Below are 23,215 nucleotides of genomic sequence, written 5' to 3'. Positions count from 1 at the left end.
TATGACAAGAGGTTTTATATCAGTTATTTATAATCATTTGCTTCAAAAATCTTACAAACCTCTAGGTCTACTTACAACTTGGGACCACTATCCATCCGTCTAACAAAGAGATCTCGTGGGTTGTTGTGTGGGCTAATATTTCTTCAGCTTCAAGGAATCCAGACCACCAGTAATTCACTACAAATTATGTCACAGAGCTTACTTAACTCCACATAGGAGATTCAGAATGGGGCTTACCCCCAATCCAATATGTGGATTTTGTCAACAAGGTACTCCAGGCACTTTTATGCATATGTTTTTGTCTTGTTCAGAGGTTTTTTCTTTTTGGAACCGTGTTCCTTCCACTTTATCAGGGATACTTGATTATAAACTTCCTCTGGAGCCTTCTTTAATTCTTCTCAATGACAACTCTACACTTCAACTCTCTGTTCCTCAAAAGAAAACTTTGTTAGCTGGTCTTACTGCTGCCAAAAAACTCCTAGTTCAGCATTGGCTTCCTCCACACATTATCTTGGCGACACTGGATGGTCACCTTCTCTGATGTCATTCTGTTAGAACTTTCTACTGCCAGAGTCAACCGCGCCTCTGCCTTTGCAATTGGAATATGGAAGGAGGCCTATGCTAAAGTGTCCGCGCTGATCATGGAATAGTGTGTTGTTTTTTTTTCTTCTTTACCTTATTTGGGTCCTTGGGAGGGGTTGGGGGGGCTGGGGGGAAATAGGTTGGGGCAGGCTGCTCAGATCTGGGTTACTGTATATTCTGTTATTGTGATGTTCAGTTTTCTTCTAAAAAATAAATTATTAATCACAAAAAAAAAAGGTAGACATTTGATAAAGTCACTTTGTTGAAATGTCTGTCAACAGCTATGGCCAAAGGTTTTGCATCACCCTATATAATTAACACATTTTGCTTCATAAAGTCAAATGAAACACGCTGAATAATGTTACGTTAACATACTGAGTTACATACCCCTTTGTAGTTTTCCATGTACTTAACAAAAAACTGACAATTGAAAAATGTGACATTTCGAAATCCAATTTGGAATACTGTGCTACTATTATGGCTTCTGGTAGACTTTTGCAATATCATTTTGTAGTTTCTTTGATTTACATGGTGATAAATAAATAAGATAGATTTTGTTCAAACAGTTGTGTTTTTTTTTTTGTTTATTTTTTTTAATTGTCTCAATCCAAAAATTCTAGGTGATGCAAAACTTTTTGCCATAGCTGTACAGCACCTTCTCTTAGGTTATTTTTCTATGTTAAGGTGTTTCTTACTGATGCGATGATATTATCTTTGCTATGGGGCTGTGTTTATACATTTTACTTGTCAAAATATCACAGGGTAATATATGCGATTTATTTTAGTTATAGGCCCTTGGTCCTTACTGCATTGCAGAGTGTTTTGGTAAAACAGACCACTTTTACCCGAATGATGCTAATGAGTTTTGACAAACCAAATCAGCGTCTTGCCCACATTGGTATTAAGTGACTGCAGGGCCAGTTCATTGGGCTGCACTGTCACCCAGCAGGGTGCTGTATGAGTGCAGAAGCTGAATTGAACAGAGTGTGCAAAAATCAAGGGATCTTGGCACACAGTGTGTGTTCTTTTTAAATAGAAAATGTTATTAGGTAATTGAGCTTTTGTCCATCTGAATATGAAGTGTATAGATTGGCTGAGCCTTACAGTAAATTTATCTGGCCACTGCTGTATCCAACAATAAATAAATAAAACAAATGCATTGCTAGTGTTCATCTCAAAAAGGACAGATTTCAGTTGATAGTGGAAGGAACTACAAATACTGGACATTGCTTAGCAAACGATTAACAAAGTAGATATTTTTAATTAGAGCTCATTGCCTAAATTGCTGTTAGTTCACATTAATTTGATCAGTTTGGTCTTGCTGAGAGGAGGTTTCTTGTTTAAATGAAGCCATTAAAGATGAAATGCAGTAGGTAAAATCGCAGCGTCTCAGTAGGGAGTCCCAGCTCTGTTTTTATTGGGTTTGTGAACTGCTCAGGGGCTTGTTAGCAGGAGAATGACATTGGATCTGAGTCAGTACTAAGGTGCTTTAATTCAGTTTGAGCATTTTATTTTTTTAGCTGAGAAAGTAAGAGTGTGGTGTCATATTCTGTTACACAATTGAAGATTATTTTATTCTTAGTGTCTAATGTAAGAAACAACCTATTAGATTTCATAGCAGATCCATAAATTACAAAAAAATAGTTACAACTATAATAAACATCAGTCAAGTAAAACTCATCACTGATAAATATCTTTTTCACTATTTTCTTAGTTCTACCGCTGACTATAAGCACCTATTTAAAAAAACAAACAAAAAAAAACACACAATCCCATCAAAAGCTGGCAATACAGTTATTTTGGGCTTTGGGGTGGAAAGGTTAACTTGAGCGTGTTGAAGATAATACTAGTGTATTCACGTGAATATCGCTTTACAAATATATCATTAACGTATTGGATCTGCTTTGTCTTGTAGATCATCTCTGACTTGGAGTCGTGGAATGACGAGTTGTCCCAGCAGATGAATGACTTTGACACTGAGGACCTGACGCTGGCAGAGCAGAGACTGCAGCACCATGCTGACAAAGCCCTGACCATGAACAACCTGACCTTTGACGTCATTCACCAGGGACAGGAACTCCTGCAGTACGTCAACGAGGTGCAGACTTCAGGTAAGAGCACAGAAACCAGGGGCAGCGGCTCTGCACCTTCCAGCATCACAGTATTAACGTACATCCGTGGCCTATGTAATAACAGTATATAAGGCTAATGCTGGGGGATAACAGGGATGGAAGTATGACTCATATTGATGAAATAGCCTCCTTGCCATACACTTTAAAGTTAATTTAACCCTTTAGGACCGTGCTTTTACGCCTGTCATCTGATAAATTGTTTAAAATACAGGCCAGCTGAACACTGGTTTAAGGGAAATTGCATGATATAGGTTTAGTCTAGCAGTTGGACCATATGGCCAATGGAAATTAATCACATGGTGTAATATATATGTGTATGTGTGTGTAATCCATATATATATATATATATATATATATATATATATATATATATATGGAAGTTGTTGCCTGTGAAATAAGTGTTCATGAAAGCTCAGTGCTGTTTGAGTAGTATATGGACAATTGGTGTTTAACAAATGTACTATAATTGAAATTTAGTAATTTTTTTTGGAATTCATGCATAAGCTGGTTAATCTAATGCTTTGGAACAGTTTCCATATCATACAGGATTTTCACATCACATCTTCTCTGAGTATATCTTTCATGACGTGCCCTAACACACAGGGTGACCCGTGGATCTGTTTACATGCTTCATGTTAGCACTATGCACTTGCATTTGCAGTTGCTTTTGGTTGGTTAAGTAAATGCAGATAGGCAGGGCTTTATAGAAAGAAATGCCTCTATAAGGAGAACAACACAGTATAACATAGAAAGTTTATTGATGGTGACAAGTCCACATAATCCTTCAAAAACAGCTGAACTGCCCTAATATTGAAGGGAAGCACGGGCCAGAATTCTAGCTTTTCCTAAGGGGTATATAAAATAAAAGAATGAAACAGAAAACCAAATCAAATTATTAACCATTAAGTCATTATAACTACAGAAGGGTGAGGCGAAGGAATTGGTTGAATGTGAGATTACAAAAGCCTGTAATTTGTGGTTAGGTACTGTAGGATTTGTGTTTTTACTTCTGTTCCTCTGGGCTCTATGTTACACTCAGGAGTGGAGCTGCTTTGTGACCGGGATGTTGACATGGCAACGCGTGTCCAGGATCTGCTGGAATTCCTGCATGAGAAACAGCAGGAGCTGGATGTGGCAGCAGAGCAACACCGGAGACACCTGGAGCAGTGCGTGCAACTGCGCCACCTGCAGGCAGAGGTCAAACAGGTAATGCACCACACTGTGAACTGAATTGATGATTCTTAACAGCATTAGCCTTTGGGCAGCTCCACCACAAAAGAAACCTTCTAGTACAACCATTGTGAACAGTGATTTTGTGCAAGGAGTACTTTTTTTATTTTTTCACTTTTTGTTTTGTGGAGGAAATTGTATGTGTTTTTTTAATAACTGTAAAGGAATTTGGTATAGTCTAGCACCATTCATAACTACAAAATATAATTAAACAAATGAATAAATAAACATAAAACATTTGTTTTTCAAATGCTGTATATAGTGTTTGTTTGTCTTTGTGCTGTACATATCAGACTGGATGTTTGTGGGCAGCTGCCAGTTGCCCCATCCGTGATGAATTAGCAGTAATCTCTTTGCTCAGCCAACCATGTAGAACAGATCAGGGGTCTAAGATTAACCCATGGATCAGTTGTGATGGGTACAATCCTAATCTGCACAGCGCAGAACACAAACACCCAGAGAGACTCGGTCAGTAGTGAACAACAGTTTCCTCTCCCCTTACCCAATGTTTAAGAACAAAAAACAATCAAAAACTCTAGAAGTAAATCTTTCAGTTGCATTTTGGTACCTGTCTACCCCTAACTGACTGAAGCCCACCTAGTTCTACAGCATCCTCGGATGTCCTTCAGTAGTATCAGTTGCAAAAAAAATTATAGTAATCATTGTGAATTTAATGTGTGCTTTTATAATTTATTTATACCTTTCAACATATTGTAGCTTTGGTATGTTTTATTATTATTTTATTCCTAAAACACATTGCACATCTCTTCTAAAGTGTCCATAGCAATTCTATAGTAATGTCATGAGGGTTTGTTGAAGGATATAGTTTGCATCCTAGTAGTACATTGCTTTCTGCACTATGCACTGTCATGTGCTTAACATTAAGCAGCATTTGGTGCCCAGATGTAGCTTCAGTTTAGTGTAAAATCAATTCCAGTAAATGAATCATCATGATTGCTGTTAGTTGCTGCACACAGTCATTAGCAGTAAAATGAAGCTGTATACCTATGCTGCTGCCTAACTAATTTGATCTCCTGTAACTATCCATCTACCTGTCGGTGTAAATTAACTGACTGTAATAATTTATCTGTATGCACTTACACGAAGGGCTACCCCCACGTCCTATTCTATTAATTCTCTGACACGCCTCCATTTACCAACAAATAATGGATGTTTGCATCCTTTTTGCAAAGCTGACATTATCGTGTCTTATAACACTACTTAATGGCAAATGCTCCCTAAATCTTATATAGCGTAGAAATATAACAAATAATGTAAACCATTATTCACTTAATCAAAGGCCACACTATTTACTGTGTACAGTATTTGTGTTGAGATTCCTGTTTCTTTCTATTCACTGCAATGCTAGATTTGAGTAGTTTTACCTTTTGTTTATTTTAATATACGACATCCGTTTCTCCTAAGTCACTTAAACTGCACAAGACTAACTTTGGCATTATTTATACCACAAAGTAGAAGTTTATTATAAGTAACACACACTGTAAACATGTGCACGTAAAGTACTTTCCTTTGTTAATATACTGAGCAGACCTTGCCTGGTAAATATGCCTTAGGAGAGAAAGCCGTTTAATTCTGCTTTGGCTTGTGTGCAACATGTGTTTATATATGAAACTGCAGTGTGTGTGTGTCCTTGAGCTCTCAGCCAGATTCTGCCTACCAAGTAGTTCCAGGTACATCAGGACCACAGAGTGTGAAATTTACCCTCTAGCTGATAACCAGCTCCCTGTGTGTTTTCATGTCCTGGCATCTTTGGAGGAGATGCCTTGTTCCCTATGCATTGAGGTTGGAGGAGGTAGAGTGCTGGTGCTCCTTGCAGAGTGACTGTATGCTGTGTGTGTCGGAACAGGTGCTGGGGTGGATCCGGAACGGGGAGTCCATGTTGAATGCTGGGCTCATCACAGCCAGTTCACTGCAAGAGGCTGAGCAGCTACAGAGGGAGCATGAGCAGTTTCAGCATGCCATTGAAGTAAGTGAAGATTGAATTGATCAGTTTTGTTTACAGCATGTACAGTAAGGCTGTGACATCTAGTCTGCCAGCAAAAAAATGGAGGCAAAGGGATTCCATCTTTTAATCTTAGCTCTGGATTGCTGTGTGTCAAATCACTTAGCCTTGTGCTTCACATTCTAAAATAAGGAAGAAGTAGAATATCAGTAGAAATTAGACGCTTTAACCCCTTATCTCCTGGGCAGTGCATTCAACATAATTATTACTGATGAAAATACAAGATGGAGGGGCAAGACTAAAATAAAGCAGTTGTAAAATATTCATATTTTTCACTAATTCCACAAGTAACACAGTGTTTTAAGCATTTAGTGGTTGCCCATGCAGTGCTTCGTTTTCTAAACCTGCCATTTCTTCCTCTGTGGTCATCAGAAAACCCACCAGAGTGCACTGCAGGTGCAGCACAAAGCCGAGGCCATGCTGCAGTCCAACCACTATGACATGGACATGATCAGGGACTGTGCTGAGAAGGTGGCCTCCCACTGGCAGCAGCTCATGCTCAAGATGGAAGATCGACTCAAGCTTGTCAACGCCTCAGTCGCCTTCTACAAAACCTCAGAGCAGGTAAGGGTTCTCTCCAGCTGTAAGGCTTTCACTTAGAAACCCGTCAAATATTTATTTTTTCAAGACTGTGCTTTGTTTTGGCCAGTCATGCTGGAGCCATGCATTCTGTAAAGGGACATGAGGTATTACCGTATTGGGCACTGTCAGTGAGCAGAGGTGGGTCAGAATAGTACATTCGTCAGAGCTCCTTACGCTGATAATTTGAATTCAAAACCTGGAAAAGTTTTGTCCATTTATCAGTAGGCTCAGAAATAACAGAAGACAAAGGTAACCTAGAAGTACCCAATGACAGAAGTAGAGTAAAGCCTGTTGCTGGTTATTGAATTCAGTAGTCCTCATCATATTTTAGTCCTCATCAGCGGCTGTTGCTGCTTTGTTTTTCCCATGGCATAAAGTATGTCATTCAATGCTTACAGTTAAGCTAATTTTATCATTTCCTATTATTCTGCCATAAACTACATGCTGTATACTGGTAGCTGGTGAAGTAGATTGATTTATTAAATATGTCAATGTATATTAAAAGTAGTAATTGACATTTATTAGTCAGGTCAGAATCACAGCAAGGATTTTTTTTTTCTTTAGCATTTCTATAAATAATTCTGTGTGCAACTCCTGTTCCCTTTCAAGTACGAAATGTAACCATTACTGTATGGGATATCCTATTATAGCCCGAATTACCTGAGCACTTACAACAAAGCTGCTCCTTTAAGAGCCCCGTATGTGTCAGATGTTGTCTCCGCACCCACGTGATAAACACGACTGACGCATAAGGCTTAGCGCCAAGGTTGCCATGTCTGGAATTGGGCTACTTTGGAAAGTCAGACATCGGAAATTTTTTGCAGTCGCGGTTTTCTGTTTTTTTGGCTACTTTGCATGCTTCTTCAGATGTTGGCACTTTTAAATATATATATTTTTTTATATGCATGGTCCAGTCAATCAAAATAAAGACAAAAAGGGTACATAACACTGTATTCTCATCATTCATATATTGCAAAGCGGATCCCCGTTGTCTATTCATACTTGCGTGTGATTTGACCTTGTCAGTGAAAGTTGTTGCATGACATTCAGTTTCATTTGGCATATAAGCAGGCTGCAGGAAGTGTAAATGAGCACGCTGTTTATAAGTTGACAGCTCTGTCAAAATATGCAAACTGAAACTAGCATCGCACATTGCATGTCACTCAAGCATTTTGACTGTAGACCCCTAAAAAGTAAACCAAAAAATACTCTGTAATTAAGTTGTGCCACTGTTGGTGCCCCCCCGGTGTGCTAATTTCCAGAATCGCCACTGGTGGTTTGGTTGTTCCATGGGTTGCAGATTTGGTTATCAGAATTTGTTCGGTTAAACTTCTGTGTAAATTTAAGTGATACATTTTTGGCTACTTTTGGGCTGTTTTTGTATCAGCTTTTTGGCTATATTGGGCTGTTTTTGATTGAGCTTTTGGCTACAGGTGTCATACAGATCTGGCAACCCTGCTTAGCGCCATTTTCTCTTTCAGCCTGCCTGAGGAAGGAGTGAGCTCTGACTAAGTCATAACTCCTTATTAGAGTTTACGTGCAGAGCAGAGAGCAGGGCCCTCTTCAGAGCTGGTTTTGGCCTTCTCAGGACAAGATTTTAGCCATTTTCGTATCTGATTCTGTTCCCACTTCAGAGCAGATTTCTTCAGATCTTGATCCAGTTTTTTTGAATTATACTTCGACCCGTTTTGAATGGATCATTGAATTCATGGGTGGTGTTTAACATCACGCAACGTGCTTAAACACAGGTCAGCTCACCTCTAGCCACTCCTTGGCCTTGCCCACAGCTTGTGATTGACAGTTTCCTTTGTCTTGTCAACTTAATTGACACTCTCCCCCCTCTCCGTGTTCAAGGAGGAAAATAGAGAACTGCTTCATGTCAAATGTCCAGAATTGCATGTTTGCAGAGATCTCAGTTTGTGATTACGGAAAGGAATTTTTACGACTTTGTCTTTGGCATTTGTGTACTTTGACCAAATGGATATGGGGGGGGGGGGGACATTTAACTTGAAACCTTCTCAAACAAGTTTAAACAGTGTATATTACATCCAGAAATAACCTGACTGCACTAATCGCTACACTATGTTGTCTGAAAAATTCACAGCCTTTCCAATATGAATGCAAATAAAAACATAGATTGGCATATGACTTGGCGGTCCAGTCAAAATGTACTTGCGGTTCTGATTTGGACCGGAGTCAGCCTATTGAGTACCCCTAGCGTACGAGTTCCGTGTACTACCGCCCCGTGTACTACCGATGCTATATTGGCCCCTCTGAGACCTAAAAGGCATCAGAGTGATCAATTATCTGGACGACTGGCTAATATGTGCCGATTCACCAGTACAGGCAGTGTTACGCACGGGACTGGTCACCAACCACCTCCAACAGTTAGGTATTACGGTGAACCAGTTGAAAAGCCAGTTAACACCCTCTCAAAGGGCTGTCTATCTTGGCGTAAGCCTCAATTCCGAAATCACGATCGCCAATCTGCTTGGAGCTGTTTCAGCCCAACACAGCGGTGAGGGTACTGACCTTCCAGTGACTTCTGTGCCTGATGGCAGCAGCATCCCAGATCCTTCCCATAGGGCGCTTACGCATGCACCATCTCCATGCCTGATTTAACCACAGGGTCCGGCACTCTGTCTTAGGCTCTCTCGTGGTGGAAACAACCAGCTCATCTGTGCTTGTGCGCAGCTATGGGCTGTGTCACAAGGAGAGAGGTGGTGACTACAGATGCTTCCAACCTAGGTTGGGGCGCTGTCTGGAATGACTTGGGAGTCCAGGGAGTGTGGGAACCTCCATGGGACGGTCTTCACATAAATGTTTTGGAGCGGCGGGCAGTTCATCTGGCCCTGCAGCATTTCTTTCCAGACAGACAACACCACAGTGGTGGCTTATACAACCACCAGGGGGTCTCCGGTCTCTTGGTCTCAATCGTGTTGCCCGGGAGTTTTGCTATGGGCTCACAACCCAACCACTTGCTTTCAGTAAAAGCAGTTCACCTGCCAGGGGTGAGGAACTGGACAGCGGACCTCCTCTCCAGAGGGAGCCCCCACAGTTCGGAATGACGATTTCACCCAGAGGTTGTGAACCTCATCTGAGAGCGGTTCGGGCGCGCACAGATAGATCTCTTTGCGACCCTGAAGTCCACCCATTGTCCCCACTAGTATTCCCTAGTGGACAGCGGTAACCCGCTTGGCATAGATGCACTGATCCACAGATGGCCCAAGACTCTGCTCTATGCTTTCCCACCATTACCACTGCAAGATCGGGTCTGGGTGCTCTTAGTAGCACCAAAGGGCCCTTTTGTGACCTACTGAGTCAGGCGCAGGTGACTCTTTGGCACCCAGATCCAACTGCTCTGCAGCTTTGGATCTGACCCCTGAGCGGAGACATTTGAGCCGTCTCGGGTTATCTGACAAAGTCATTTAGATACTTCAGAATGCCAGAGCAGCATCTACATGCTCCCAGTATGGCTATAAATGGGGGTGTATTCCTGATGTGGTGTCAGTCACGTGATCTGGACCCCACGACTTGCACCATGGCAGATGTACTGCAAGTCTCCCTCCACACTTAAGGTCTACCTGGCAGCTATCTCAGCTTGCCATATTAAAATTGACTCAGTCTTCCCAGGAGCATACTTCCTGGCAGGACAGTTTTTGGTGCTTGGAGGTTAAGACCCCCTAGAAAGGACCTTGTTCCTTGCTGGTGACTTAATGTAGTGCTGGATGTGCTTACAAAACTGCCATTTGAGCCCCTACATTCAGAAGAGCTGAAATTCCTGTCATTAAAGACAGCTTTCCTACATATTACCTCCGCTAAGCGGGTAGGTGAAATGCAAGCCATTTCAACAGCAAAAGCCTGTTTGTTTTTTGCAGAGGTTAATCGCTGCACTAATCCTGCTTTTCTCCCTAAAAGCATTTTTGCTTTCCATATCAACCAGTCAGTGAAATTGGAGGCCTTCCATCCACCTTCTTTCCAGTCTGACAGGGAGAGAAAGTTACATGCACTCTGTCCAGTTAAGACACTGGCGTATTATGTTGACCGCACCCAGAGCTGGCGGCAATCGGAGCAATTGTTTATTTGCTTTGGGTCTCAAGCCCTGTCTAAACAGCGGCTGTCAAGGTGGATTGCAGACATGGTCAGGATTTCATACTATCTAGCCAGCTTGCCCCCACCAGAGAAGGCGAGAGGCCTTGCAACCTCTTGGGCATTATTCCAGGGCATATCTGTCGCAGTATGGGCCACGCCTCATACGTTTACCAGGTTCTACTGACTAAATGTCGTAGGTCAGCAGAACCCTGGTTTTGGGACCAGAGTGTTAAAAGCAGCCACTTATTATGCTTTTTAACAAAATTGTATTATGTTTCACTGGGGTAGTTAGACATACACCCTTTTTTGGACTTCTGGTGTTTTAAATGTTGAGGTTACTCAGTGTAACCTTGCAGCATATACACTGCATGATGGTTCTTCCTCACTGTACAAAGGCAGTTGTCTTCCTTTTTAGCACATCTGCCGGTGCTGCAAGTCTTTCACTTGTGACGGCTTGGGTATCCCATACGGTAATGGTTACATTTCGTACTTGAAAGGAAATGTTAGGTTATTATCATAACCCTGGTTCCCTGAAATTAAAATGTAACCATTAACCTTCAAGGTCGCTGCGTTCACTCCAACGCAGCAGGCCTGAAAAGAAAATGCCGATCAGCCTTGTGCATCAGTCATGTTTATCTCCTGGGGGCAGAGGCGACGTCTGACACATACGGGGCTCTTAAAGGAGCAGCTTTGTTATAAGTGCTTGGGTAATTTGGGCTATAAGAGTTTATATCTCATACGGTAATGATTACATTTCAATTTCAGGGAACTAGGGTTATGATAATAATTTAACATTTCATATGATGTGAATGATTTTTAAGAAAAATGGGGGGGGGGGGGGGGGGAGCAAGCAAAATTATTTTTTTGTCACATGCAGAATTATTATATTCTGTGTACTGTAGCTCTAAAGATCAATAATATCTCAAAGCTCAATATATACTTTGTGTGACATTTGCAATTACCCAGTAACAAGAAAAAACACGACAGCAGTCACATGCATGTCACAATTGAAATAAATCAATACTCATTCTTGCCATATGGCAAGATTCAGCATCCCCCACTGGTGACGCATTTTATATACTGTATGTTTCTGGTCATCTACCTTTTTATGATGCTGATGTCTCTGATTTTGGCAGGAGATGTACATAACATGCTGCACTTGTCAAAGTGTTGAACTTTAAAGTGGTTGTTATTACTGGGTTAGAAAATTGAGTGTTATTTCATGAATTTAGTTTGATCAGATGGCAGTGTGTTCTCTGATTTCCGGGGCTCTGTTTGCTCAGGTGTGCAGTGTGCTGGAAAGCCTGGAGCAGGAGTATAAGCGGGAGGAGGACTGGTGCGGAGGGGCTGACAAGCTGGGACCCAACTGTGATTCTGACCACGTGACTCCTATGATCAGCAAGCACCTTGAACAGAAGGAAGCCTTCCTTAAAGTAAGCATATATACTTGTACCCTATAGGCTGTAAACATTACTCTGCAAGTACCATCCATTGCTACCACATGGTTAGTCCTTGGGCAGTATCAATCAATCAATCAGTCAATCAATCACATTTAAATTGTGAATTCAAATTATATCATGCAACTCCTTTAAAAAACAGTTGGATCACAAGTTTCTAAGTGTGGTCAAATTTACAGTAAAACTACAAAAAAAGTAAAATTGTATAAACTTTTAATGCTGCTGCAGGCAGTTTTGTGCATTTCATTTTGAAAAAACTGAAAAACATAACATTCACTTTCTATGCCACCAGTAAATCTAGATCCTTGTTAATATAGGTGCAATCAGTTTTGCTTTAGGCTAGGTGTTTAAGACATGCAGGATTTTCTTCAGGCATTTATGCTCCTCTGCGATTTTAACATTATTTGATTTCCTTTTAGGCATGCACGTTGGCCCGACGGAATGCCGATGTGTTCTTGAAATATCTTCACAGAAATAGTGTGAACATGCCTGGAATGCTCACACATGCCAAAGCTCCAGAACAGCAAGTAAAAAGTAGGTACCATTTCGAACTTAAAGAAATTGTTTGTTGTTTTCTGAGTGTGTTTATTGAAAGGGGAAATAGTGTATCTTACAAAAAAAAAGATATACTATGATATAAATATCTGCAAAGCTTTCTGTCCATCAAAGATTTAGAAAGAACTGGAGACAAGAAATGGGGTAAGATTGTGTGTTTACTATTTGCATTTTATGGAATGCATTCGTTTCCACCAAGGGGATGCTGGATTTTCAGCCACTGTCACTTTCGGACTGTTGGTATATAGTGTGGGTCCAAGTGATATTTACAGTGTTTGAACCTGTAATCTTGTTTCTGCAGCAAATTGTGCAAAGAGAGACGGTCTGATGTTAAATAATTGTCTCCCTTGTGAATGGCTTTTCTATGCATTGCCAAAAATAAATAACCCAATTTCTAAGCACAAAAAACTGAATGTGCTTGTAGGGAACCAACCAACTGCTATATTATTTAAAAAAAAAAAAAAAATGGATTAAATAGAGTTGGACACTTTGTTATTAAAGATTGTTTACTCTAGGGAAAGGAAATGTGGCCTTGTGACTGCCCTTTGTTTACTTGTGTATAATGTATTTACTGTATAAAACACTCCAGGCATGCTTAGTTGTGTGCAAGACCCAGCCTGCTGCTGTTTGGATGACTGCTAAGAACTAGAGGCTTATTGGAATTCACAGCTATCTTTTGGTACCACAAGTTTAAGTCTTGGCAGGGGATTTAAACTCATGCTGCAGACTTCTAGATTGTGTTGACTGGGGGGTTTGATTCCTTTCAGTAAAAACTGACATTGGCTAACCTAGAGCTGCACCAGACTCCCATCTCCCAGCAGGGGTCACTAAAGTGATGTTTAAGATTTACTGTGATTCAGTAGGGGATACATTTGGGGGACTGGGGATTAGACATAAATGCTAAATAAAAAATTAAAAAAGATCCTTAAGGCCCTGGTGGTGTTATTTAATGAGGTTGGGTGATGTACAGGACTATAACTGCATGTGTGTTTGTGCAGACATCTTGAACGAGCTGCTGCAGAGAGAGAATCGGGTACTTCACTTTTGGACAATGAGGAAGAGGAGACTGGACCAGTGTCAGCAGTATGTTGTGTTTGAACGCAGTGCCAAACAGGTCAGTGCCAGTAATTACAGCTGTGCTATAATCAGGGTAAATGATTGATGTTTCTTCTAAGACAACAAATACATATAATCAATGAACTTGGTTGTTTTGTTTTGTTGTCTGTGGCTCCACTGTGTGGACACTTGAATACATTGCATAAATAATTACAATTCTTGTGAGTCTATCAGACAGGGGAATAGTGGTATGTGGTATATGTATGTCCTGTTTTTACATTTTACATGCATACAGTGAATTGCTAGTCCAGTTGTGCCATGCTGTCTGTCTTTACATTATGCATACAGCATTACAACCGCAATCTGAGATTATCAGTATCTAGGGATGAATGGATGAAGATACCCGTGGCACTTCTAATTTTACATATATGGTGGATGTAGGATTAAAATTGGCCTATGGTTAATTTCCATCATACATACATATAAATCCTTATATATAAGTGTATTCTAAGATCAACCTCAGCCAGTGAGTTTCCTTTTTAACTGCCTAGCACTGTTCTAGCTGTTTGCCCAGTGTATACTCCTCACATAAACACATTCTCCTCATGCAGGTTCATACAACTAACAATACAATATCAGATGGTATATCCTTCTAGACTCAACATTACTAAAATGGTATCAGTTTTATGATGCCTGGGCCATTCTAATTGCAGAATATACCTTTTTTTAAAAAAGATGAATGTGCACTTTGTAAAATAAAAAAAATGACCTAAACACTAAACATCTTGGTTATTATATGCCTTATCTGACCCCACTTTAGTGTGCACTGTAATATAAAGTTAATATAATTTTCTTTTCACAGGCTCTGGAATGGATCCATGACACTGGAGAGTTCTATCTGTCCACTCACACCTCAACAGGGTCCAGCATACATCACACACAAGAGCTTTTAAAAGAACATGAGGAATTTCAGATTACTGCAAAGGTAAAAGTAAAACCAGTTTAGAGGTTACAGCAGGCCTGAATGATTTTGCTGTAGACTGGACTGGCAACTGTACAACTATTCTCTTTAGTACACACAGTAGGCTATTTGGTAGTCTAATATTTAGAGAACCCTGGGTACTACTAGTCTTAACAGGTATTTTATTTTAGACTGACATTTTGCCACTCTGGCAGTATAATAATTTTCTAACTGTTATAAAAATTGAAATATTTTATATGATTCAGGAAGCACTATATTCGTAGTAAGCCTTGTTTATGTAATTGTATCTTATTTTTTAGCATGCATTTATTTACAATATTGTATTTAAGTGATTTAACAAATAAAATAGTCCCCTGTTGTGCAAACCTAGTCTGCAAAAACATTTCATAAAATACATTTTGTTGTAGGTCACTGGTAAATTGGTACTGCAAATCTTAGTATCACTCCTGTCAAAGCTTACTGACTCATGATAATTTAAAACTTTCTTTAAATGTGCTTTATAAACAAGTAGAATTAAAGTAAACTGGTGATTAGTTCCATTATGTTTCAGCAATGTATATATAAGAAAAAAAAAACAAAACTTCTGCCTGGCTGGTTTTGTTAGTTCTTGTGTTGTGTGTCTAATAGAAAATGGCATCTCCTGAAAAGAGGTTTGCTGTTGATCACATGGTGCTGTTTTCCACTGGATGAGTTGGCTCATGTTTAATTGTACAGTATTATAAATGTCATTGTACTTCCCAGCTACAGTGCTGTGCCGTTTTTATTTTCACTGTTAATATGCCCCTCCATTGTATTGACAGCAAACCAAAGAACGGGTGAAATTGTTGATACAGCTGGCTGATGGCTTTTGTGACAAAGGGCACTCCCATGCAGTGGAAATAAAGAAATGGGTAACAGCCGTGGATAAGAGATACAGAGACTTTTCCCTCCGCATGGACAAGTACCGAACCTCGCTGGAAAAGGCTCTGGGAATTTCATCTGATTCCAACAAGTCGGTACGTTGAAGCTTCAAGGACAGGGCTCTGTTTTTTTTTTTTGGATCATGGCTGCTCTGTTTTCATGGCACCCATTTAACAATTGCTGTGTCCTCTATTGCAGGGCAAAGGCCTGCAGCTGGACATCATCCCTGCTAGTGCTCCGGGGTCAGAGGTCAAACTGCGGGATGCTGCCCACGAGCTCAACGAAGAAAAGCGGAAATCGGCCCGCAGAAAGGAGTATGCCTGCCTTGAGCACTTCTTTTTATTTTATTGTTTAGATGAGGATTAAACATCATTTAGAACTAGCTAGTTATGAATATCCCATGAATGTACACATAATTAGGTTTGTCTAAAGTTAATATAAACATTGGCAGATCTTATGTCCACCACTCTAAACATAAATGTTTTCTTTTAGATTCATAATGGCTGAACTTATTCAAACGGAGAAAGCCTATGTGCGGGACCTTCGGGAGTGTGTGGATGTAAGTACCGTGGCCTAATGTACTAATAGCTTTCTTTACTTAGTGTTTGCTTTATTTATTTATTTTTTTCAAGGGATTAGTTCATGCATGGTGTACTGTAAAAAACAGATCAACTTCATTCACCCTTAATATTAAAACAGCGCTTAAAATGTTATAAGAGAATGCACAAGATTCCTTTTTCTTCAAAATTAAAAATTAAAACAATCATATTTAAGTTGTTATTGAATTATTGAAGCCAGTAGTTCACACATTTCATGTTGTGCTGTATTGATCAGACAGATCGCTTCCACGTATACTTTGTACATCTTTCTTTTTCCCCACCGACTCAAACGCACTAATCCCTGCTGTAAAACCTGAATGAATGGCTTCAAGACTACAAGGTTGTACATTACTAGTTAAAAATAAAGCTGCATTTGAAAGCTTATCTCTCTCTCCAAAATAATTTAAGTATAACAGATCACTGGTTGTGGTAGATTTACAGATATATGTAAAGGTATTACTGAAATTGCAATCATCATTTATCAAAGTGTATGCTACTGTGTTTCATAATTAATGTTCTGAATTTTACCGAAAAATTACAGGATTTTTTTTTTAACTGGACGTCGGTTTTTACTGATTTATACCCGATTTTTGTCTATTCAATATTTTCCCAGTACTATTTTCTAGGAAATACACAATATTTTGATTAAAATGCTGTTTTGTTTTGACTCTTACATTGTAATAAGCAGACCTACACTGTATTCAAGGTTACAACAGATGTTTGGACGTCAGGATCTAGTAACGTTCAAACGTGGTTCTCTGTCACTTTGAAAACAAATTATCACCTGATTGTTGACCAATCAAACTCTGATTATTGTGGCAATTGCTGGGTGTAGTAACTACTAGCTTGATCAAAAACTAAATTGAAATACTTGCAGAAAATGTAATGTTTTTAGTGGATGAATAATGGGGAGAAAACATAAATCCGTTTTCAAAAGAAAATGAATGTTTCGACGTATACAAAAAGCAAAAATAGCAAAAGTGGGTCAGATGAGGCAGAGGATGCATAGCGCTGCAAATACTGCTGCATTGAGGTACATGTTCGTGCTGACAATAAAAGAACATACAGAAGAATAAGCCACACATTAAACTAAAACAAGAAAGTGAACTGAGACAAGCAATCCATGCATGCTGCTTTTACACACACTTTAATAAAAAAAAGAAAGCACAGAATGACTGTGCTAATGAGTTTGTCAGAGCGCTGTGCTTTACTGGACAGCCACTGTTTATTGCAGAGAGGTGTGTATTGGTGACTTCGTGCAACAATACTGTGCGTCTATCAGCTAAAACACTGGTACATGTTACATGACCATTGATTTACCATGTCTATGTGTTGTTTATAAGGATTCTTCACATTTACGTTGTCTGCTTTCTTAAATTCAGACCTACCTGTGGGAGATGACCAGCGGAGTTGAAGAGATTCCTCCTGGTATAGTTAATAAAGAGCACATCATCTTTGGAAATATGCAGGACCTTTTTGAGTTTCACCACAAGTAAGTAAACACAAGCACTGTATGTATAAACCTTACTTTTTAATTATAATTATCTAGTTTATTATTATTATTATTATTATTATTATTATTATTATTATTATTATTATTATTATTGAAGCCTTTGTTATAACTGCAAAAGTATATGTGAACAATTGTAATTTTTTGGTAAATTTGAGAAAAATGAAAATTGGTCGATTAGTTAAAAGTTTTTAAATCCAGTATATTTTCTCAAGTAATTATGAAATAGCGACACCTGCCGGTAAAGATGTTAGTCTAACATTTCCAGAGTCAGAGCTGTCAATCCTTACGGATTACCTGCAAGTGCTACGGGTTTTCACAATTTCACAGATCTTACGGCCGTAAAGTTTTTTTTTTTTTTTTTTAATTATCGAAGCAAAGTCACCGTAGGCGCATTTTCTGGATCTGCCTGTAAGCACCCAAGAGTCTCACGTTAAATGAGATTTAAGTGTCAAGCGTGTAATCAAAGTTTCCGAAAGTTGTTCTGTAACCGTATTGAAAATCGGAACCCGAAGACTGCTTAAAACACCTACCTAAAAAAAAACAACAACCGTGAAGCAATATACCACAGTGGGCTGCACTTTACCCAGAATCGTGGCTCCTTCACCTCTCTCTGAAGAGTACACTTTGTACCTTGTATGAAATCGCAGTATGAAAGTTGCTGCTAGTGGTCACTTCGATCCCAATAATCCGATGTTTTAAAGACAAGCCTGTTTGCAGCTGTGGGACAGCAGCAACTGTCTCAGTGTGGTGGAGAAGACATAGAGGTAAGAAAAAAAAAGTATGATTTAATTAATTAAAAAAATGTAGTATCTGCATTTAAATATTCAGAACTGTAAATACCCTGCACAGATGTTAGAAGGCTACAAAATATATTAAATTAATTATAACTGAGCATTGTGTTATGTTCTACTTTTTTAAAGCCCTGTTACTTTTTGCATATGTTTTATAACGTAATATACTGTGTTTATATTAGTATTGTATAAACTGTACAACTTTTTATGTTGCATTGGATTAAGGCATCAGTCAAATACATTAATAATGATAATAAAACATAACGTGCACTAATGTTGGTGTTGTGTGAAAAAGTATTTCAAATGCATTTGGAATATTTAGTCCATTATAACCATTTGTATTTAGTTTTGGTAGTGGAAGTATTCGGATTTGCATTTGGTTTTTCAATAAAAAGTAAATGTAGATTTGAATGTTAATTTCTTATACAGTTTTAATGTTAATTTCTTAAACAGTTTGTTAATTAGTTACAGCAGAAGTAGATGAATTGAAACTGATTTTCCAGTCCTTTTGGTTTTGTAATGAATCTTATGGGTTTGAAAAGTCAAAATGAGTTGACAGGCATGCAAAGTGCAAATGCATTTATGGAAATTACATGGAATACTATAATAGTGAATAATGAAGTTGATAAACTTAGAATGCACAGTTAGTTAATGTATAGGAGTTGGTCTGCTAAATAATACATTTAAAAAAAGTTCTGTTTTATAAATGTAATTCTCCCCTTGGATCCATTTTAAATATAATTTTGAATAAGTATACATAGTGGATGGATCTTTAATCGTCACACATTTTGTGGATTCAGAATAGCGTAATTTTCAGATATAGCCGCACACTGGTGCAAAACACGCTGTGATGCATTTCACGCACCTCTTCATCATGCTCAATAATATGCAAATGTGTACATGTTATACCTCAACTATGGTATATATTTATTTATTTGGTGTGTGTCTCTTGCAGCATCTTCCTGAAGGAGCTTGAGAAATATGAACAGCTGCCAGAAGACGTTGGGCATTGCTTTGTCACCTGGGCAAGTCTTGAGTTGTCATTTTGGGTTTAGAAATAGAATAAAATGGGCTCCGGAGTGGCGCATCCAGTAAAGGCGCTCCGCGTGGAGTGCAGGATGTGCTCTACAGTCTGGACGTCGCCGGTTCGAGTCCAGGCTATTCCTTTGCAGACCGAGGACGGAAGCTCCCAGGGGGTGGCGCTCAATTGGCCGAGCGCTGCCCGGGGGGAGGGAGGGTTAGGTCGGCCAGGGTGTCCTCGGCTCACCGTGCACCAGCGACCCCTGTAGTCTGGCTGGGCGCCTGCGGGCTTGCCTGTAAGCTGCCCAGGGCTGCGCTGTCCTCCAACGCTGTAGCTCTGGGTGGCTGCATGGTGAGTCTGCAGTGTGAAAAGAAGCGGGCGGCTAATGGCACACTCTTCGGAGGACAGCGTGTGTTCATCTTCGTCCCTCCCGAGTCAGCGCAGGGGTGTTAGTGGTGGGCTGAGGCTAAAAAAATAATTGAACATTACTAAAATTGGGGAGAAAACAATAAAAAATAAATTGCTGACCACTAAATAAAAAAAATAAAAAAATAAATACAATGACCAGTGGCGTTACTTGTGATCTTCCTATTTCTATCATCTGTATTTTAAATGTAAAAAAGGAACCTGAGGCTCTGCAATCAAAAATGATTTGTTTCAGGGGCTCCTGAGTGGCGCATCCTTTAAAGGCGCTCTGCGTGGAGTGCAGGATGCGCCCTATAGCCTGGAGATCACAGGTTCAAATCCAGGCTATGTCACTAGCGACCGTGACTGGGGGTTCCTAGGGGGCGGCGCACAATTGACAGGTTGGCATTCCAAATTGGGGAGAAAACCGAGGTAAAAACCATTGGCGATGACGAAATTAAAAAAAAGAGAGAATATATATATATATATATATATATATATATATATATATATATATATATATATATATATATATATTTGTTTCTGTTCTACTGAAAGATATCATGAGAAGCAAAAAGTCAGTGTGCGAGTCTGTTTAAAAATATATAATTTGTAAACTTGTAGAAAAAGAATACAAAAATACATGCAGTTTTATTAAAACTATGACTTCATTTGAATCCGGTTTCTCTCATTTTAGGCGGAAAAGTTTCAGATGTATGTGAATTATTGTAAGAACAAGCCTGACTCGACTCAGCTCATATTGGAACATGCTGGACCCTATTTTGACGTGAGTACTTTTTAGACAAACTATTTGTATGCCAGGTATATTGTTTAAGTGTTGTAACACAGTACTTTAACTTAATTTTAACTTGCATGCATGTTTCTTGTCCTGTTCATTTATCTGGGAAAAATGTGATTGAATATCCCTTTTGTCTTATCTTCTCTCACGTCCTTTCTGATTTTACTGTTTATTTTTCATTTAGAAATGGAGTATTAAGTCATAGAAGACCTTTCTGTTTGTTACGAAACCTTGATATGTAATCTTGTAACCATATTTCACAGTGCAGAATCAATTTCCTGTCACCAAGAACAACATTACAAGGCAAGCTAGAGAGTGTTACAGGAGAATGTTGCATCTTTTAATAGAAGAAGCACACCTTGGTCTGCTGTTGCTAAGGATTTGGTGATTGCCCAGAAACAGAAAACATGCAGCTCCTCCGTTCTAATGATGATGTTAACCATTGCATCCTGCCTTCTGCTCTGCAGGTGATCCAGCAACGTCACAGACTGGCAAACTCGATCTCCTCCTATCTGATCAAGCCTGTGCAGAGAATAACAAAGTATCAGCTCCTTCTAAAGGTACTTGTGCATTTATACTGTAGATTTCAGGGAGCCAAAAGTAGAAAGCTCTTCCTCTTGAGCCACAAATACCCCGTTTACACTAGCACACCCGTACCGTGAGGGCTCCACACCCTCACGGTACGGGTGTATTTACACTAGCAAATACCCGAGCCGAGCCGGAACCAAACCGTGAAACTCCAGCCCTGCAACATAACTGAATCGGGCTCGGGGCCGAAGGCTGTGGGCGGGGTTACTGCATTTCGTCTTCACGCTCAAGCGTCATTACAATAAATAGTGGCAATGCCCAGGACCACAAGCGATACATGTTTTCCTAAATCCTTACCTTTACGCCGTGGGACACATAACACACATCTGACTGAAATAGAAAATAAAATAACTCCCTCTCTATAATATGCATATAGTGAATAAAAAATGTGACTTTCTGTGAATTAACCATGCATAAGGCACAATGTAATCAACGCTATATTTTTTCCAAAAAAAAAAAAAAAAAGGTAACATTTAAATCTGCAGTTTTTAAATTATAAATAGCCTGGCTAAATGGCGGTCGGGAGTTCAGTTCGAAGCGGCAGACAACCAAATCAACAAAGTGCGATAAAGGAGAGCAGGTCTGGAGAGGGGAAGAGGGAATGGGCTCGCTCCAGGTTTGGCTGTCAGAGCGGGCCTGAAGCGTCTTGTCTCCCGGAGAAAGCTGCACCTCCTCTTGTAGCAAAAAAGTAAATACATTAGGAAAGATAACCACGTAGTAGACCTAATTATTTATTTAGTTATAAAACGAATGCTGAATAAGATGTCTGTGTCATAAAGTGCCAGCGCAGCTTTTCTTTAGTTCAGATACTGTATCAAAAGGGAGAGACAGAAACAGAAGTTACACTGATAAGTTGTTTACAGTTTGAACACCGGTACTGTATTTACTGTAGAAATATTGCACTTGTATAGGGAATTGTATTTCAATGCCCCACCCCCCCCCACCCCACACACGTGCATTTTCATTACTTCTCCTCAATAAAATAAAATAAAAAATCAATGGTAAAAAAAATATTTTATTAAATTAATGCTTAGTTCTATTTTTGCAGTCTGTGCGATTTTAATGTAATCGTCTCAGCACGTTCATTATTCGTGACGTCTCTCAGCTCGGCTCGCCTTTCTCTAGTGTAAACGCAACTCAAGCTACCCGACCCGTACCAGGCTGGCTCGACTCAGCACCGGCTCGGCTCGGGTGTGCAGGTGTAAACGGAGTAAAAGGTTATTGTTTAGAATACTGATTTACAGGGCATTTTGTGCACACTCCGTGTACAAATGAATATTATCGCTGCAGTGATCTAAAGAGGTGACCTACTTAAGGTGTAATGTATAAAACTATCCGAAAAAATAAAGTTTACTTCTTTTACTTCCCATGGCCACATTCCCATATGTGTTTATTTACCCAGGCTTAACATATGGACATGGTCTTAAACAGTTGAATCAGTTTTGTGACACTGTTTTGTATGTACAGGGGTAAAGTTGGAGTGAAGTTTTTTCCTACTTTTATTGGTGGTTCTGGGTTATAATGCTGTAGTATTAAGTGGGCTTACATCAGTTGGCTTTTTAGGCTGAAGCTCTAGGGAAAAATAATAAGCTCAGTATTGGAGCAAAAAAATATTACTTGTTAGATGCAGTAAACTTGAAAGGCCTTGGTTCTGATCACATAACATTCAAACTGTATTCCTCTTTTGTGTTCTCCTACTGATAACACTAACTAGGGCTGCAAGAAGAGTACATTTTGACCTTCGCAGTTTCGGAACACATTACCGAAGGAAGGTTCGAACCTTTGATGGCACTAATTTGCATAATTTGCTGGTGACATCAACATAGCTACTAGTTTATATTTGGTTGAACATCCTATTATTTTACAGGTGATCCATATAAATGGAATAAAATATTCACATGTAGTTTA

The 23,215-nt window shown here is 39.4% G+C and overlaps 1 protein-coding gene across 7 annotated transcripts in view; it reads left to right on the top strand.

Annotated features, from left to right (window-relative positions):
• LOC117394896 (triple functional domain protein-like) overlaps window positions 1-23,215 on the top strand; it is a 189,950-nt gene that overhangs the window by 121,097 nt on the left and 45,638 nt on the right. For all 7 annotated transcript variants that reach the window (XM_059012805.1, XM_059012802.1, XM_059012803.1 and 4 more), the window contains exons 15-29: window positions 2,498-2,693; window positions 3,754-3,920; window positions 5,812-5,931; window positions 6,340-6,531; window positions 11,925-12,074; window positions 12,518-12,632; window positions 13,652-13,767; window positions 14,572-14,694; window positions 15,492-15,686; window positions 15,790-15,905; window positions 16,084-16,150; window positions 17,573-17,682; window positions 19,450-19,519; window positions 20,618-20,707; window positions 21,187-21,279. In XM_059012805.1, the coding sequence (XP_058868788.1) occupies window positions 2,498-2,693; window positions 3,754-3,920; window positions 5,812-5,931; window positions 6,340-6,531; window positions 11,925-12,074; window positions 12,518-12,632; window positions 13,652-13,767; window positions 14,572-14,694; window positions 15,492-15,686; window positions 15,790-15,905; window positions 16,084-16,150; window positions 17,573-17,682; window positions 19,450-19,519; window positions 20,618-20,707; window positions 21,187-21,279 (1,920 nt within the window). The remainder of the gene's footprint in view (window positions 1-2,497; window positions 2,694-3,753; window positions 3,921-5,811; window positions 5,932-6,339; window positions 6,532-11,924; window positions 12,075-12,517; window positions 12,633-13,651; window positions 13,768-14,571; window positions 14,695-15,491; window positions 15,687-15,789; window positions 15,906-16,083; window positions 16,151-17,572; window positions 17,683-19,449; window positions 19,520-20,617; window positions 20,708-21,186; window positions 21,280-23,215) is intronic.

This window comes from Acipenser ruthenus, chromosome 3 (assembly GCF_902713425.1).
Source record: "Acipenser ruthenus chromosome 3, fAciRut3.2 maternal haplotype, whole genome shotgun sequence".
NCBI classification, from domain to species: Eukaryota; Metazoa; Chordata; class Actinopteri; order Acipenseriformes; family Acipenseridae; genus Acipenser; species Acipenser ruthenus.
This window is presented reverse-complemented; position numbering and strand designations above follow the sequence as displayed.